Source organism: Diceros bicornis, chromosome 4 (genome assembly GCF_020826845.1).
Source record: "Diceros bicornis minor isolate mBicDic1 chromosome 4, mDicBic1.mat.cur, whole genome shotgun sequence".
Lineage (NCBI taxonomy): Eukaryota > Metazoa > Chordata > Mammalia > Perissodactyla > Rhinocerotidae > Diceros > Diceros bicornis.
Window position 1 is genome coordinate 55,521,856 of NC_080743.1, and position 16,636 is coordinate 55,538,491.

General features: G+C 44.0%; 1 protein-coding gene across 4 annotated transcripts; it reads left to right on the top strand.

The window, feature by feature from the left end:
- The first annotated feature begins 75 nt into the window (after window positions 1-75).
- Window positions 76-9,319, top strand: PSMD4 (proteasome 26S subunit ubiquitin receptor, non-ATPase 4). Of its 4 annotated transcripts, none has more exons than XM_058539130.1 (10): window positions 77-166; window positions 5,176-5,316; window positions 6,202-6,316; window positions 6,692-6,778; window positions 7,022-7,090; window positions 7,262-7,477; window positions 7,876-7,993; window positions 8,159-8,290; window positions 8,376-8,443; window positions 9,026-9,319. In XM_058539130.1, exons 1-10 carry the CDS (start codon window positions 141-143, stop codon window positions 9,194-9,196), a joined length of 1,143 nt encoding a protein of 380 aa, XP_058395113.1. In that variant the 5' UTR covers window positions 77-140; the 3' UTR covers window positions 9,197-9,319. The 4 variants fall into 4 exon arrangements, with proteins under 4 accessions (XP_058395116.1, XP_058395115.1, XP_058395113.1 ...); XM_058539131.1 differs by having other exon boundaries at window positions 7,876-7,984; XM_058539133.1 differs by lacking the exon at window positions 7,262-7,477 and having other exon boundaries at window positions 76-166.
- Window positions 9,320-16,636: the final 7,317 nt, after the last annotated feature.

Consider the following 16,636-nt stretch of genomic DNA (forward strand, 5'->3'; position numbering starts at 1 on the left):
CCAGAACGCAACGCGGAGGATGAAGGCGGAACCAGCTGGCCGAAGCGAGGTCTGTGATTGGTGGTGAGCGCCGGGCCAATTGGAGGAGTTGTTGTTAGGCGGTCCAGGAGAACCGGTCGGGGAGGGAGGAAGCTGGCAAGATGGTGTTGGAAAGCACTATGGTTTGGTGAGGAACTATCTCGGGGCTCCGTGGGGGGCGGGATTGGGTAGGGGGCGCCTGTCGCGCGGAGGCCGGACGGGCCTGAGGAGGAGGAGGGGGGCTGATGGGCGAGATGCGGCCTTGGGCCGGGAGGGAAGGAGCCGCATCGACTTCCTGAGTCATCCCGAGGCCGGGAGAAGAGGACAGGCCCGGGGTACCCCCCATTAACCCTCAACCTGCAGACAGCCAGTGACCGGCCGATCCCTGCTACCTTTCTTTATTCCGCGTCATCTTCCCTAGACCAGCCTCAGGTCTGTCTGTAGCCAGAGTCTTGTTTCTCGGACTTATCGTTATAGTTTTCTGCCCTCCTGTCTTCTTGTTTAAATAAAGGATGTTAGGAAGAGAGATTATAAATCCCTTCCCTGCCCCATTCCCTCTAACTCCGTTACCTTTCCCTGTATCATCTTCGAAGGTACTGTTTATAGATTGCTTTCTGTGTGTCAGACATTAATTTACTTTATCTCACTTAAACCTCACAACACTTCAAGGTAAATATCTCTCCATTTTACAGATGAAGATACCGAGTCTCAGCAATTTTAAATGACTTACCCAAAGTCACACAGCTAATTAAGTGGTGGAGCCAAGGTTTAAACCCAGGGCTATCGGATACAAAGGCTTCTGTCTGGTGAGCTAGCTCTCTTCATCAGTCGCAGACTTGGGCTGAGTGTTATGAGTTGGATTAGAAGCTGAGGACACAAACTTTTGCAAGGTTTCAAGAGTTTCTTCCAAGTGTGAGCATAGAGTATAATACAGACTAGTACACACACACAAATTGCCAGTTGGATGGAGCAGACACCTAAGAGTTTCCTTTTTTGGGGGAGGATAGCACTGCCAGATAAAATATAGGATGCCCGTTTAAATTTGGATTTCAGGTAAATAATACATTTTAATATAAGAAAATGGCAATAAGTGTGTCCCAAATAGTACATGAGACATACTTAGCCTAAAATCTTGTTTGTTATTTATCTGAAATTCAGATTTAAACTGGGAGTCTTGTATTTTTATTTGCTGAATCTGGCAACCTCTGGAGAGAACATGTTAGAGTAGAAAGAGGACAGGATTTGGAATCCCAAAACCTGTGTTTTTTGGTACTTCCCAGCTGCATGTTCTTGAGAATGTAGTAAATCTCCCTTAATCTATAAAATGGGAAAAATAGTAACACTCACTTTTCTTATAGCACAGGTAGGTAAAATGTATGTGATGGTGCTCTGTAAGCTATACAGCCCTGTACATACATTAGTTGCCATGGTACTTGAGAAAAGAAAGAATTTAAGTAAGAAAGAATTTAAGAGGGGTCTGGAAGGAACTTAGACAAATGTTGAGAAGGAGAGGCCATTACAGGTAGAGGGAAGGGCATACAGCTGCTGAAGTGTAAATACCCAAGGCATATTTAGGCATTAGGAAAGAGACTAGTGTGATATATGGTTGTCAGTTTAAGGCAGTTTTTTGTTTTTTTGTGTGTTTCTTTGGAAAGGTAGATGGGACCAGGTGGAAGACCACAAATGTCAAGCTGAGGAGGTTGAACTCTGTCCTGTACCCTTCAGTAAAGAACTATTGAAAAAGAGGGTGGTGGGCCGGCCCGGTGGCGCAAGCGGTTAAGTGCGCGCGCTCCGCTGCGGAGGCCCCGGGGTTCGCTGGTTCGGATCCCGGGCGCGCACCGACGCACCGCTTGGTAAGCCATGCTGTGGCGGCGTCCCATATAAAGTGGAGGAAGATAGGCACAGATGTTAGCCCAGGGCCGTCTTCCTCAGCAAAAAAAGAGGAGGATTGGCGGATGTTAGCTCAGGGCTGATCTCCTCACAGAAAAAAAAAAAAGAAAAAGAGGGTGGTGGAGGCAGAGCTGTATATAAAATGGCATTTAATATTATTGATCTGCCTTGATGTATAGGAGGAAAGATTTGGCCCAGAGAGATATATTGATGGCCTGTTGTACTATCCCTGGCACAGAATAATGATGAGAACCACTCCTTTTGTCTGTAGGGCCTCATGCTTTGCTGTACATCAGAATTCTCTGGAGGAGTTTCTTTCTTTCTTTCTTTCTTTTTTTTTTTTTTGTGAGGAAGATCAGCCCTGAGCTAACATCCATGCTAATCCTCCTCTTTTTGCTGAGGAAGACTGGCCCTGGGCTAACATGTGTGCCCATCTTTCTCCACTTTATATGGGACGCCACCACAGCATGGCCTTACATGTGGTGTCTCGGTGCGCGCCCGGGATCAGAACCCGGGCTGCCAGCAGCGAAGCACGCGCACTTAACCGCTACACCACGGGGCCGGCCCCTGGAGGAGTTTTTTAAAAGTTGCAAATATTTGACTCTATTCTCAATCTGCTGAGTCAGACTTCTAGCCAGGGACGTCCTGGCATCTGTATTCTTTTTTTAAATGAAGATTTTTAAAATTTTTTTATTTTTTATTTTTTGGTGAGGAAGATTAGCCCTGAGCTAACATCTGTTGCCAATACTCCTCTTTTTGCTGAGGAGGATTGGCCCTGGGCTAACATCCCTGCCCATCTTCCTCTACTTTATATGTGGGACACCTGCCACAGCATGGCTTGTTAATGATAAGCTGTGCATAGGTCCACACCTGGGATCCAAACCTGTGAACCCTGGGCCGCTGAAGCGGAGCGTGTGAACTTCACCACTATGCCACCGGGCCGGCCACTTAAATGAAGATTTTGGCTGGATAATATTGTAAGCCCTTATTTATTTATTTATTTATTTATTTATTTATTTGTGAGGAAGATCAGCCCTGAGCTAACATCTGATGCCAATCCTCCTCTTTTTTGGTGAGGAAGATTGGCTCTGTGTAAGCCCTTATTTTGATATAAATTTTTGTCGAGAAAAATTACATACTGTTGAGCAAAAGTAGTCACAAGAAATACATATATTATTCCAATCATTTAAAGTTCAAAATTGGGAAAACTAAACAATGTGTTTTTTAGGGATGCATATGTAGTGTTTTTAACACCACCACCACTACCGTCACCCTCCCACTGGTTCTGATACACAACAAACTGTCAGTTCTCGCTGTCTCTCAAGCCCCCTTTCTTACTCAGACACATTTCTTCCAGCCCTCATACATCTGCTGGTCTTGCCTACAATCCTTATACTTAGTAGCTATTCCATCTGGACCATCCTCAAAGCCTCCATTGTTTTTTATATTTGGACTCACTGGATTTGAAGCTAGAGAGGCAGTTACTTCCCTGCTGGAGAATAATCAGAAGCAATGTATCAGGAAAAAAAGAATATAATGCATGATCAGTAGCGTCAGCCCTTGACCTCCTTTAGGTAGAGTTTCCATTTTAAGAACTAGTCTGTTTCATGCTTACCGTTGGACGCTGTGATAAGTACTTTCTGTGCATTTAATCTTCATATCAATCCTATAAGGGTAGGTACAATAAAGCCCATTTTACACATGAGGTAACTGGACCTTAGAGAAGTTAAGTACCTTCCTTAGGATCATAGAATTAGTAAGGAGTAGAGTGGGAATTTGAACCTGAGCCTGAATACTGCCCTTTACACCCTTTTCTACTTGCCTTCCAGTAGCTGCTGCTGCTGCTTTTTTTTTTGTGAGGAAGATCAGCCCTGAGCTAACATTCGTGCTAATCCTTCTCTTTTTGCTGAGGAAGACTGGCTCTGAGCTAACATCTATTGCCAATCCTCCTCCTTTTTTTCCCTGCTTCTCCCCAAAGCCCCAGTAAATAGTTGTATGTCATAGTTGCACATCCTTCTAGTTGCTGTGTGTGGGACGCGGCCTCAGCATGGCCGGAGAAGGGGTGCATCAGGTGTGCGCCCGGGATCCAAACCCCGGGCCGCCAGTAAGGGAGCGCGCGCACTTAACCACTAAGCCACGGGCCGGCCCCCAGTAGCTTCTTAATTAACTCTTCATCATTTTTGTTTTGTATTTATTGCCAGGCAAGGGATACTATAGAAGAAAATTGCCCCCAAGCCCATATTTTGCTTGCCATTAGAAATGAGGTGTCTCATCTAGGATGCTGCTTTCTTCCATCAACACAGATGGAATCACTGACTATTAGAATTCTAAGGGGGGCTGGCCCCGTGGCTTAGCGGTTAAGTGCGCAAGCTCCGCTGCTGGCGGCCCGGGTTCGGATCCTGGGTGCGCACCGACGCACCGCTTCTCCGGCCATGCTGAGGCTGTGTCCCCCACAGAGCAACTAGAAGGATGTGCAGCTATGACATACAACTATCTACTGGGGCTTTGGGGGAAAAATAAATAAATAAAATTATAAAAAAAAAAATAGAGTTCTAAGGGACCTTAGGTCCATCAAGAATTGATCCTGTTCAGGGGCTTATGTAACTGCTTCGCTTATCTGCTGCCTTTGGGTCTCCGGGAAGCTGGAGCTTGTATTTCATGTGATCTGGATTCTTGTAGATTGCGAAAAGATGCAGAGATAGAAGAGGTGAGACCCCAAATCCATGAAGGCTCATATTTGCAGTTCATTCCAACTGCCAAAGCTGTTAAACATTTAATCAGATGGGTGCATTGTGCTTTCTTGCACTCATTGCTGCCGAGTGTGTTATTTTATAAATATTTTTAAGTTGCCGTCTTCATTTCCTACCTTTGGAATACTCCCGTTTGAGTGGCAGACTTAGAATATTCACCTATGACAATGCTTAATAACACTTTAAATGCACCTTATAAAAAGATGGTTGTGGTGTATCAGTAGATTGCAACTTTTGGTGCTTATCAGAATCACTTGTGGAGAGGAGAGGTGAGATTTTTTTTCCTCCTTGGTCATTTTGAGTCAGTAAGTCTGGAGTAAGGCTTGTTCATCTGATTATTTAAGAAAAAAAAACTTGCAGGTGATTTCTGTGTTCCACAAAGACTGAGCCACTGCCATGCACCACAGTGCCCCTCACAGGAGAAGTGTTGAAAGAGGGGAGTTCCCTGGAATTGGAGAGGATGTCTGAGAGAGATCCTATAATATGTCTTCCCTATCCTTTACTCCTAATCTGACAGTGTGGACAACAGTGAGTATATGCGGAATGGGGACTTTTTACCCACCCGGCTGCAGGCCCAACAGGACGCTGTCAACATAGTATGTCACTCCAAGACCCGCAGCAACCCTGAGAACAACGTGGGCCTCATCACATTGGCCAAGTACGTGGGACAGAGGAGGACAGGGCTCGGTAGGTGGGTGGGTGGTTTCCCCACATGTGACCTGCCGTGGTATCCAGGTTGCTACCCTTTTGTAGATTCCACAAGGCTGCCTTTGCCCATCACATTCCTTGACTACCTTCTTCACTATTCAATGTAAATATAAATAGCAACTTGTTAATATTAACATGAATTTAATACAGTTATGAAGCTAAAGCTCCTGGGGTAAAATTTCACGGTATGTTTTAAAGTCAATGAACAATGATTTTGGATCAGAGCCCCAGGGCATATATCACATATCCTTTTATCCCAAAAGTGATTTGTGTTAGAAACTGATAATTCTCAAAGGGGTAACCTTCCATCCCAGTATACGTGTTGTTAGCTGGAAAATGGGTCTAGAAATAGGGATGGTGGGAGAAATACAAAGTAGCATCCAACTGTTGTGGCCGCTTCTCAGGGCCCTGAGAGGAGGCCAACATGAGAGGAGTTGGGGGAACATTGGGATGAAGAGGGCAAGTTTCTTACAAAATCAACCTTTTCTTATTTTCTGTGCTTCGTATCTACTGAACACTAGATGTGTTTTTCTAGTTTTCATTGATATAATTGACATATAACATTCTATAAGTTTAAGGTGTACAATAGTGATTTGATATATGTATATATTGTGAAATGATTACTACAACAAGTTTAGTTAATATCCATATCTCACATAGTTACAATTTTTTTTCCTCGTGATGAGAACTTTTAAGATCTGCTCTTTCAACACTAGATGTTTGATTAAGAAAAATACAGTTATTATCAAGGTCTCTAAAGAAAAGATGAGTCAAACACAGTTTGGAGGCACTTGTCCTGACCTGAAATCATGGAAGTGCTTTCCCCACATCCCAGTGACTGTGAAGTGCTGACTACACTAACCCCTGACACCGGCCGCATCCTGTCCAAGCTCCACACTGTCCAGCCCAAAGGCAAGATCACCTTTTGCACTGGCATCCGCGTGGCCCACGTGAGTCCTACTGGATCCCTTGGATTGTTCCTCCTTGCTCTGAGGTTCTGCCTTCAATGTTCATTTCTCCCTTGGAATCTTGAGCTAGAACCAGAACAAGGGAAGAGAAAGGAGTAGAAAGGATATGGTGGGATGAATCCCAGGATCAGTGAAGGTTGTGAAGGGAAAAATCCCTAGAATTGAGAATTAACCCCCTCACCCTATCCACAGAGAGGCAAAGCAAGAAGAGAAGGATGGAGGAGGGGGTTTAGACCTTGTGTGAGCATGATGGGAGACTTGAGGTACATAGAAACTATAAGAAAAAAAGAACAGAGTGACAGAGGAAAGAGCTAGGTGATTCCTGTGGCTGACTCTGAGAACTTCTTCCTTTACAAGCTGGCTCTGAAGCACCGACAGGGCAAGAATCACAAGATGCGCATCATTGCCTTTGTCGGAAGCCCGGTAGAGGACAATGAGAAGGATGTGAGTCCAAACAACAGCGTGGGGAATTGGGGCAGCACATGTTTGGGAATGGGGTCTTTCAGCCCTTAGGAGAGCCTGGCAGAGGCATTGGGTTCGTCACTTTGGGGAAAGGTAGATATACAGAATTGGGTGTTTCTGTTGGGGGACCTTGGGGACGTCAGCCGATTTCTGTGTGCTTTTGTGAGCTGTGTCATTTCCCCTCACAATATGAAACAGATTTCCTCATCTCTCTCCCCTTCCCAGCTGGTGAAACTGGCTAAACGTCTCAAGAAGGAGAAAGTAAATGTTGACATTATCAATTTTGGGGAAGAGGTGAGTAAGAACTGGTTGGGGGGCATTGACTTGATTTGGTTATAAATAGAGAACAGTCCTTACCCAGAGGAGTGCCCACACTGTGGGGAGCAGCTGCAGAAAAGAACTGCAGGGGCAGAGAATGGGGAGGAGGCCAGGAAGGAGAGCCTCCTGTGTTCTTCCCTCCCCCAGGAGGTGAACACAGAAAAGCTGACAGCCTTTGTAAACACATTGAATGGCAAAGATGGAACCGGTTCTCATCTGGTGACAGTGCCTCCTGGGCCCAGCTTGGCTGATGCCCTCATCAGTTCTCCGATTCTGGCTGGTGAAGGTGGTGCCATGCTGGGTCTTGGTGCCAGTGACTTTGAATTTGGAGTGGATCCCAGTGCTGATCCTGAGCTGGCCCTGGTGAGCAAACATTGACCTCAGGTAGAGCCCAAGGGTCCTCCTTTGTCCTCCTCTACTGACACACCCACACATCACAGTTTCTCTAGGGCGAGACAGTCCTAAACACCCTTGCTCATTTTCCCAGACTCCCTTTTGGTCCCTCTTCCCCATAATTCTATCTGATCTCTAGGGGCAGCAATGTGGGACCCTCTCTTGGCTGCTTCTACTGATTAAACCTGAGGCTTCTCCCAAGTTCTTCCTTTTTTCCTATATCACCTCTTATCTCTCCAGCTTCTTCCCCATTTGCATAAACCAGAAGCTGCCCCTTTATGCTCCTTTCCCACCCCTCAGCTGGCGTCCCCAGCGCCCGGTAGGAGTGAGAGTAGGACAGTGTCTGACCTTGCCCTGCCCTCTGTCAGGCCCTTCGTGTTTCTATGGAAGAACAGCGGCAGCGGCAGGAGGAGGAGGCACGGCGGGCAGCCGCAGCCTCTGCTGCTGAGGCTGGGATTGCCACAGCTGGGACTGAAGGTGAAAGAGGTGGAATCTGAAGTCCTGGGACTGCAGAGTGGAGGCTGGGCGTAGACGCTGGGGAGGGAGTGGGGAGGTCCAGCATGTGGAAATATATGGGCTGAGGGAGTGGTCTGGGAGCAGGTCTGTGTGGAATGTGGCACCAGTTTACCCTGCCACTCTTCCTTTTCCCAGACTCAGATGATGCCCTGCTGAAGATGACCATCAGCCAGCAGGAGTTTAGCCGCACCGGGCTCCCTGACCTGAGCAGTATGACTGAGGAAGAGCAGATCGCTTATGCCATGCAGATGTCCCTGCAGGGCGCAGGTGAGCCAGGGCCTGGGTGGTAATGCTTAGGCAGAGAGCTTGGGGTGAGGAAATGGAACTGAACAGATTGACCTCTTTTCCTCAGAATTTGGCCAGGCAGAATCAGCTGACATTGATGCCAGTTCAGCCATGGACACGTCTGAGCCCGCTAAGGTGAGGGCCAGCAATGACTCCCTGCCCCCATCTCGGGCTTAAAATCCCCTTGTGTTCAGATCCTCCGCCCTCTAGGCCTGGGACTATTCCTCTCTCAGGGTTTCATAGATGAGCTTTTGGAGGAGCAGAAGGAAAGAAACACGTGGATATACATTTCTTGTATGTAAACCTTGCTAAGGCAATAGAATGCTAGTGTTCAGAGTTGGAGAAGTGTCCTAGTATTCTGTAATTTTCCTTCTTTGCTGGTGGGAGCAATCTGGACAATTCTCTAGGGTATCATCTTCCCAGGAGGGTGAAAAGAGGATCTAGAAAGTGGGTGTCTGATAGCAGGAAATGTGAACATAATAGCATCTGTTTTTATCCTTTGAGCTCAGGAAGCAGAGTTCTCAGGCTTCTCTGTTTGGACAGTAATAAATGTTAGCGTTCATACCATATATAGGCACTGGGTATTTTTGTGAATTGTCCCTCCTACCCTTGGCCAGAGGTGCCCCACCCCCAGACATCAGGTAGAGAGAGGGGCTCAGGCAGCAGCATGCTCTTGTCTCTTGCCTGCTGCCCCAAGCTGACACTGCCTTTTTGCAGGAGGAGGATGATTATGACGTGATGCAGGACCCTGAGTTCCTTCAGAGTGTCCTGGAGAACCTTCCAGGCGTGGATCCCAACAATGAGGCCATTCGAAATGCCATGGGCTCCCTGGCTTCCCAGGCCAACAAGGATGGCAAGAAAGACAAGAAAGAGGAGGATAAGAAGTGAGACTGGAGGGGAAGGGTAGCTGAGCCTGCTCAGTGGGCTGCATAGGGTGGGGTGGGATATATGGTTAGATATATTATCTGTAACCATTACAACCTAAATAAAGCTTGGCAACTTTTTTTTTTCTTTTTTGCTTCAAATAGTGGTGGCTTTGAGTGTGAGAGAAGAGAGGAGAACTTGACATGAAGGAGAGCATTCCCTGTTGAGTTCTCTGTGTCTCTGCTACCTGGTCTCTAAATGCTGACCCAGCCCCTTCCTCCCAGCTCCATCCATGACAGTCCCTCCTTACATTTCTACTGCCCTGGGGCTATTTCACTTTCTCATTAAGAGAAGCTTTGCTGAGAGCCACTGTGTTAGGCACTGGGGCCACAGAGGTGACTAGAAAACAGTACTGGCCTTTGGGGACCCAGAGCCCAGGGAAGGGCCGGCATGTAAGTGAGCAGTTACCCATGTCTGATAAGTTCCCACAGAGAGGCGTGAACAAGGTACTGTGGAAACAGGAGAAAGGGCCAAACTCTAGCAGCCTCTGGGAAGGTTCCTGGAGGTAACAGTTGAGCCCTCTACCGGGGCAGAAAGTTCATCAGCCGATAAGAAGGAGATAGGGATTGTTTCCAGCAATAGGAACTGTATGTGCTGATGGTGTGGAGGAATTTTGGAGGAATTGAATAGCTCAGAGACTGGTTGGGTGAGGGGGCAGGAGACAGACAGAAAAGTAGGCAACAGTCAGAACATGAAAGACCAGGGATCCTTGAGGCCTAGCTTTCACAAGGTGGGGTCTGTGAAGCCACAGGATAAACATGGTGCATCTCCTTGGAGCACCAAATTTAGAGGAGAGGTTTTTTTGTAGGTTATGGAATAGAATGCAAAATTCACTTCATCCCCCCTTTATTATATTTAAAGAGGTAAATAATATTTGACACACAAAATACTTAACCTATATATAAATCATGGTGCATAACAACAAAATGAACATATCTGAAGCCACACAATTTAAGTGCTAGAATATTACTAATGCCTTGCCACATACCTATGCCTTCTCGAACCCACCTCTACATCCTCCTCAGAGATAACTATCCTGAATTTTACATTTATCATTTTTTCCTCTTCACAGTTTTTTCACATACATATAGATTCCTGACCAGAATATGTTTAGCTTGCTGTTTTTGAGCTTTATAAAAAATAGTTTTATACTGTGAGACTTCTAGGACTTACTTTTTAAACAAACGTATTGTTTCTGAGGTTCATCAACGTTGTTGCCTGTAGCAACTGGCCTGGTGTCATAGCGGTTAAGTTTGCATGCTCCGTTTCAGAAGCCCAGGGTTTGCAGGTTCGGATCCCAGGCACAGACCTGTGTACCCCTTGTCAAGCCACGCTATGGTGGCGTCCCACATATAAAGTAGAGGTGGATGGGCTTGGATGTTAGCCGAGGGCCAATCTTCCTCAGCAAAAAGAGGAGAATTGGCAACAGATGGTAGCACAGGGCTAATCTTCCTCAAAAACAAAAAAAGTTGTTGCATGTAGCTGTTGTTCATTCTTTTTGCCTGGTTGTATAGTATTACATTCTGTGAATATACTACAATCTATCCATTTTCCTGTTGATGGACATTTGCATTGTTTTCAGTTATTTTTCTATTATCAGCAGGGTTACAATGGAGTTTTTTGTACAACTCTCCTGATGCACCTGTGCAAGGGTTTCTTTAGGATACTTTACAGGATAATGCCAAATTGTTTTTCAAAGTGGTTGTACAAATTTGCACTCTCTCCCTGTAGTATAAGAATTCCTGTTGGGCCGGCCCTGTGGCTTAGCGGTTAAGTGCACGCGCTCTGCTACTGGTGGCCTGGGTTCGGATCCCGGGCGCGCACCGACGCACCGCTTCTCCGGCCATGCTGAGGCCGCGTCCCACATACAGCAACTAAAAGGATGTACAACTATGACCTACAACTATCTACTGGGGCTTTGGGGGAAAAAGAGGAGGAAGATTGGCAATAGATGTTAGCTGAGAGCCAGTCTTCCTCAGCAAAAAGAGGAGGATTAGCACGGATGTTAGCTCAGGGCTGATCTTCCTCACAAAAAAAAAAAAAAAAGAATTCCTATTGACCACATTCTTTCCAGCCCTTGATATCAAGACTCCTTAATTTCTGCCAATCTAGTGAGGATAAAATGATAACTCATTGTGGTCTTGATTTGCATTTTCCCAATTATTAATGAGATTATCTTTTCATATTTTTTTCATAGGTCTTTGTATTTCCATTTTTGTGAAATGTCTCTTCATGTCTTTTGTCCATTTTCCTATTGAGTTGTCTTTTTATTGATGTTTTGTAGGAGTTCATTAACTGTTTGTAATACTAAATCATTATTGGTTATATGTGTTGCGAATAGGGTCTCCCTATTTATGACTTTCTTTTTTTTTTTTGTGAGATCAGCCCTGTGCTAACATCTGCCAATCCTCCTCTTTTTTTGCTGAGGAAGACTGGCCCTGGGCTAATATCCATGCCCATCTTCCTCTGCTTTATATGGGATGCCGCCACAGCATGGCTTGCCAAGTAGTGTGTTGGTGCACGCCCGGGATCTGAACCAGTGAACCCTGGGCCGCCAGAGCGGAATGCGCGCACTTAACTGCTTGTGCCACTGGGCCGGCCCCCTATTTATGACTTTCTTTTCACTTTTTTTTTGGTGAGGAAGATTGGCCCTGAGCTTACAGCTGTTGCCAGTCTTCTTTTTGCTTGACGAAGATCATCTCTGAGCTAATATCTGTGCCAGTCTTCCTCTATTTTTTGTATACGGGATGGTGCCACAGCACAGCTTGATGAGTGGCACATAGGTCCGTGCCCGGGCCTCCCAAGTGGAGCACACGAACTTAACTACGCCATGGGGCCGGCCCCTTTTTTCACTTTTTAAAAGGTATCCTTTAGTGAAAAAAATTCTTAATTTTAATATCAAATTTCTCAATCTTTTCTTTCAAGGTTAGTGTTTTTTCTGTCCAGTAAACTCTTCCAGAGGTCAGAAAGATACTTTGTTTTCTTTTTAAAGTTTTATGGTTTTGCCTTTCACATAGAAATTCCTTATTCTGTCTAGAGTTGATTTTTATGTACATTGAGATAGGGCTCCAAATTCATTTGTTACAGCATCGTTTATTGAAAAATCCCTCCTTTACCCAGTGATCTGCACTATTACTTCTGCCTGGGCCAAGGTTCCATGAATTTCACTTACAGTATCTTGAAGTCAGACCTTAAAGCCTGAATGTAAACAAGGTTCCACAAAATGAAGCTGGAAATCCTACTTTGTGCATACGTTATATTCATATTGGTTGAGTCCCATGTCTGAATAATGACTTTGTAGATACTTGTGTCTAAATTGTTTTTGGAAGACTAGTATTTTTTGAATCAAATATTACTTGAAAGAAATGGCCCATCATCTAAGGCTTAGACATCTTTTTTTTTTTTTTTTTTTTGGTGAGCAAGATCAGCCCTGTGCTAACATCTGCCAATCGTCCTCTTTTTGCTGAGGAAGACTGGCCCTGGGCTACCCTCCGTGCCTATCTTCCTCCACTTTATATGGGATGCCGCCACAGCATGGCTTGCCAAGCAGTTTGTCAGTGCGCGCCTGGGATCCGAACCGGCGAACCCTGGACCGCCGCAGCAGAGCGCACGCACTTAACCACTTGCGCTACCAGGCCGGCCCACCCTGGGCATCTTTTATAGGTGTTGATGATAAAGATATTGGTCACTTTGGCTTTCCTGGGCCTGGGTATGGTTCCCCAAGCAAAATCATGTTCTGGCAGAGCCCGCCCATCAAGTAATGACAGGACCTGTGTCTCAATCTTCTGGTCCTCTGCAGGCCAAGATTCAGTGTTCCTCAGGATGACTCAGCCAACACCTTGGCCTCTTCCAATTCAGATCTCATCATCACAGTTCATTCTTTCACAATTATGGCTCCACCCAGGATTGTGTCCACCTTAAGAAATGCTTCCTGCTGATGTCACATACTCACTTGGCCCATAGACCCCCCTATCTTTTCAGCTCTCCCACTTTGATATTCCCTGTACATTTTCAACAATACTGTGAAGAAATGTGTGTACTCGTTGGGCAATTTCATTTTAGGAATTGACTGTAAATAATCAGGCATGTGCCCAAGACTTATGTATCAGGATATTGAAAAATTGAAAACAGCCTAATATCTAACAATTATGTTACATTAATATGGAATAATACACTATCAATATTTTAGAAGAACATTTAATGACATTGGATATATGATTATAATATTAGCAACTGCTTACATAACACAATGTGCCGGGGACCCTTCTAAATGCTTTACACGTTTTAAATTATTTAGTTTTCACAACAACCCCATGAGGTAGCTGTAGCGTTATTAATCCTATTTTATAAATAAGGAAATTGAAATCTGGAGAAGCTAGATAACTCTACAATGATGGTTCTGACAGTGTGGTCCATGAACCGTTAAGGGGGTCTCCAAGACCCTTTCAGGGGGTTTGTGAGGTCAAAACTATTTTCATAATAATGCTATGATGTTATGATTCATAATTTGCCTCTTCCTCTGTGTTGGCATTTGCACTGATGCAAAAGTAATGGAAATAATAAAACTGTTTGTGGGCTGGGCTGGTGGCATAGTAGTTAAGTTCATGCACTCCCCTTTGGCAGCCCAGGGTTTGCAGGTTTGGCTCCTGGGCACGGACCTAACACCACTCATCAAGCCATGCTGTGGCAGCGTCCCATATACAAAGTAGAGGAAGATGGGCACAGATGTTAGCTCAAGGACCATCTTCCTTGGGCAAAAAGAGGAAGATTGGCAACAGATGTTAGCTCAGGGACCATCTTCCTCACCAAAAAGAAAAAAAAAAAAAAAAAGCTGTTGGTGCCTTAGTGTGAATTCAAAACAATGGCACAAAATTGTACTGGTAATCATTGAATTCTTCACCCCCACATACTCATAGTTTAAAAAAAAAATGTCCTGGGTGAGGCACTAAAATATATTAATTTTATTAAATCTCAATCCTTGAGTGTATACAGCTTTAACATTTTCTGAGGTAAAGTGAGAAATACACATAGAGTACTTTTGCTGCATACTGGAGTACAATGATTGTCCTGAGGAAAAGCACTTGTGCAGTTGTGTGAGTTGTGACATAAACTAGCCACTTTTTTCACAGAACAATGTTTTTACTTAAAAGAAGAACTGCCAGACAAACTGGTTATTCAGACTTGGATATTTGGCAAACATTTTCTCAAAAAACAAAACACCAAAATGAGCCTCACTTCAAGGAAAGCAGCTGACACTTGTCATTGATAAAATTTGAGCTCTCAAGTGACATTTTGAATTTTGGAAAACTTGTATGTGCCACTGTGAACTTGACATTCTCAAAAGTTTTGAGATGGATGCTGATATTAATAATTTTTTTTCTATTGTGTATCAAAATTGTATATTGTAATGTGTCAACATTTGGAAGATCTGGGTCATGCAGTGAACTGATATTCTCCAAATGATCCATTCCAAATGCAAGAAAAAGCAATAGATTCAAATGTAACATCACAAAAAGCTCATTGATATGATTTCAGATTCCACATTGCAACTATCATTTAAGAAACCACCATGTATCAAGTTTTGGTGTAGTATCAGAAAGGAATATCCACAGTTATCTGAAAAGGCTTTTGAAATAGTCCTCCCTTTTTTCAACAACATATTTGTGAGGCTGGATTTTGTTTATATACTTAAGTCAAAACAACATATTGCAACAGATTGAATGCAGAAGCAGATACGAGAATCCAGCTGTCTTCTATTAAAGAGACATTAGAGACATTTGCAAAATTGTAAGTCTTTCTCATTAGTGTACGTCTCAGTGCACCCTTCTCATTAAATTTTTGTTTTGGAAAATGTATTTTTCATAAAAACTAAGGTGTGTTAACATGTAATGGGTTTATTGTTATTTTTAAATGGATTAATACTTAAAACTTTTCTCAGTTTTAATTTCTAATATAGTAAATATCAACTTATGTAAACTACATTAAAACAAAGCTCTTTGGAGTCTTCGATTTTTAAGAGTGTAAAGAGGTCCTGAGAACAAAAAGTTTGAGAACTGCTGTTCTACAGCTCGGAAGTGATAGAGCAGAGGACTGTACCGGGAAGTTTGTCTCTAGTGTCTATGCTCTTAAATCTTTAATTATACCTATCGTTTCCCAACTTAATACAAGGACTGGCAAGACATAAGTGAAAATGTCATAGTATTTATTTATTATAAACACAGATTTGGGGGGGTTTTGTTTTTATGAATGTTTCAAAATGTCAAATATATTACTTCTGTAGTACAGGAAAACGTAAAAATAACTTCACTTCTTTGAACTCATTCCTTATTTTCTTTCACTGTTAGCTTCTTCCTTGTTTTGCTTCCATTTCTAATGAGCAAAGACCTCATAATCTATCATTTAAACTACCATCTTGCTAATAACTTCATCTCCCAAGCTCCTTTTTACTCCACATGTGCCCAGCTTAAACCCCAAGCATGGATTGGTTCTCAACTCTCTACCTTTTCAACTTTTTCATCTAGACTTCTAAGGTTCACAGAGGTTGGGTACGTGTCCAAGGACACGTAGCTAATGAGGGGGGCAGAACCAGATCAAAACCCTGGGCTATCTCAGTAGAAGGTGCGCCACCACTACCAGCTGTTGCCCATTCTCAGCAGCCCTCGGTGACCCTGGTCAACTCTCTCACTACTTCCCTGCAGCAACTACATCATACCTGCGTCTACTCCCATCACTTTCAGAACAAGTCACCTTCTTTACAGAGGGAGTCAGGGCCATCAGGCAGGAAGCTCTGAATCCCTTCCCTCAGCCTCCTCCGGCACCTCGTGGCATCAGTTACACCCTCTCCCCCGAGTCTCGTCTGTTTTCAACATCTGCTCTGCCAGTGCTTTCCTCTCAGTGTATATGCATCAAGTCTATGCTACAAATAACCTTACCTGAGACTAGACTGTCTGACATTTTATCTTACAATGAACATTTATTTCCTCTATAATAAATAACAAAAAATATATATTATTGAAATGGAAAATACTAATGATGTATGAAATGAAACAAGAACCCTTCAAAGTAGCCAATTTTTATTCAAATATATGTGGGTGAATTAAAGGACCATCACCTAAGGATGAATAGCTGTCACCTCTGTCAGCTGGGTTTATAGAATTGTCTATTCTTTGCACTTTTCTGTGCTTTGCAAGTTTTATGAAAAGAATATGTAACAACTTTTGTAATTAAACTCAAATATTGTCTTTAGAAAGTTAAATAAAATTCCCCTTCCTTTTTTTAGCCACCACCCCATCTTTTCCTTTTTCACATGTCAGCTATTCCAAAGAGCAGTCTGCTCTCCTGCTCCACCTCCTCACCTTCTGCTCACCCCGCAGCCCATTGCCTCGACCTTCCTCCAGCCCCTGC

Bases quoted from the DNA above. Each gene is read 5' to 3' on its own strand.
- PSMD4 (XM_058539130.1), top strand. From the start codon at position 141: ATGGTGTTGGAAAGCACTATGGTTTG. The intron at 7,478-7,875 runs GTGAGCAAACAT...GCCCTCTGTCAG, and splicing joins CTGATCCTGAGCTGGCCCTG to GCCCTTCGTGTTTCTATGGA. The intron at 8,444-9,025 runs GTGAGGGCCAGC...GCCTTTTTGCAG, and splicing joins ACACGTCTGAGCCCGCTAAG to GAGGAGGATGATTATGACGT.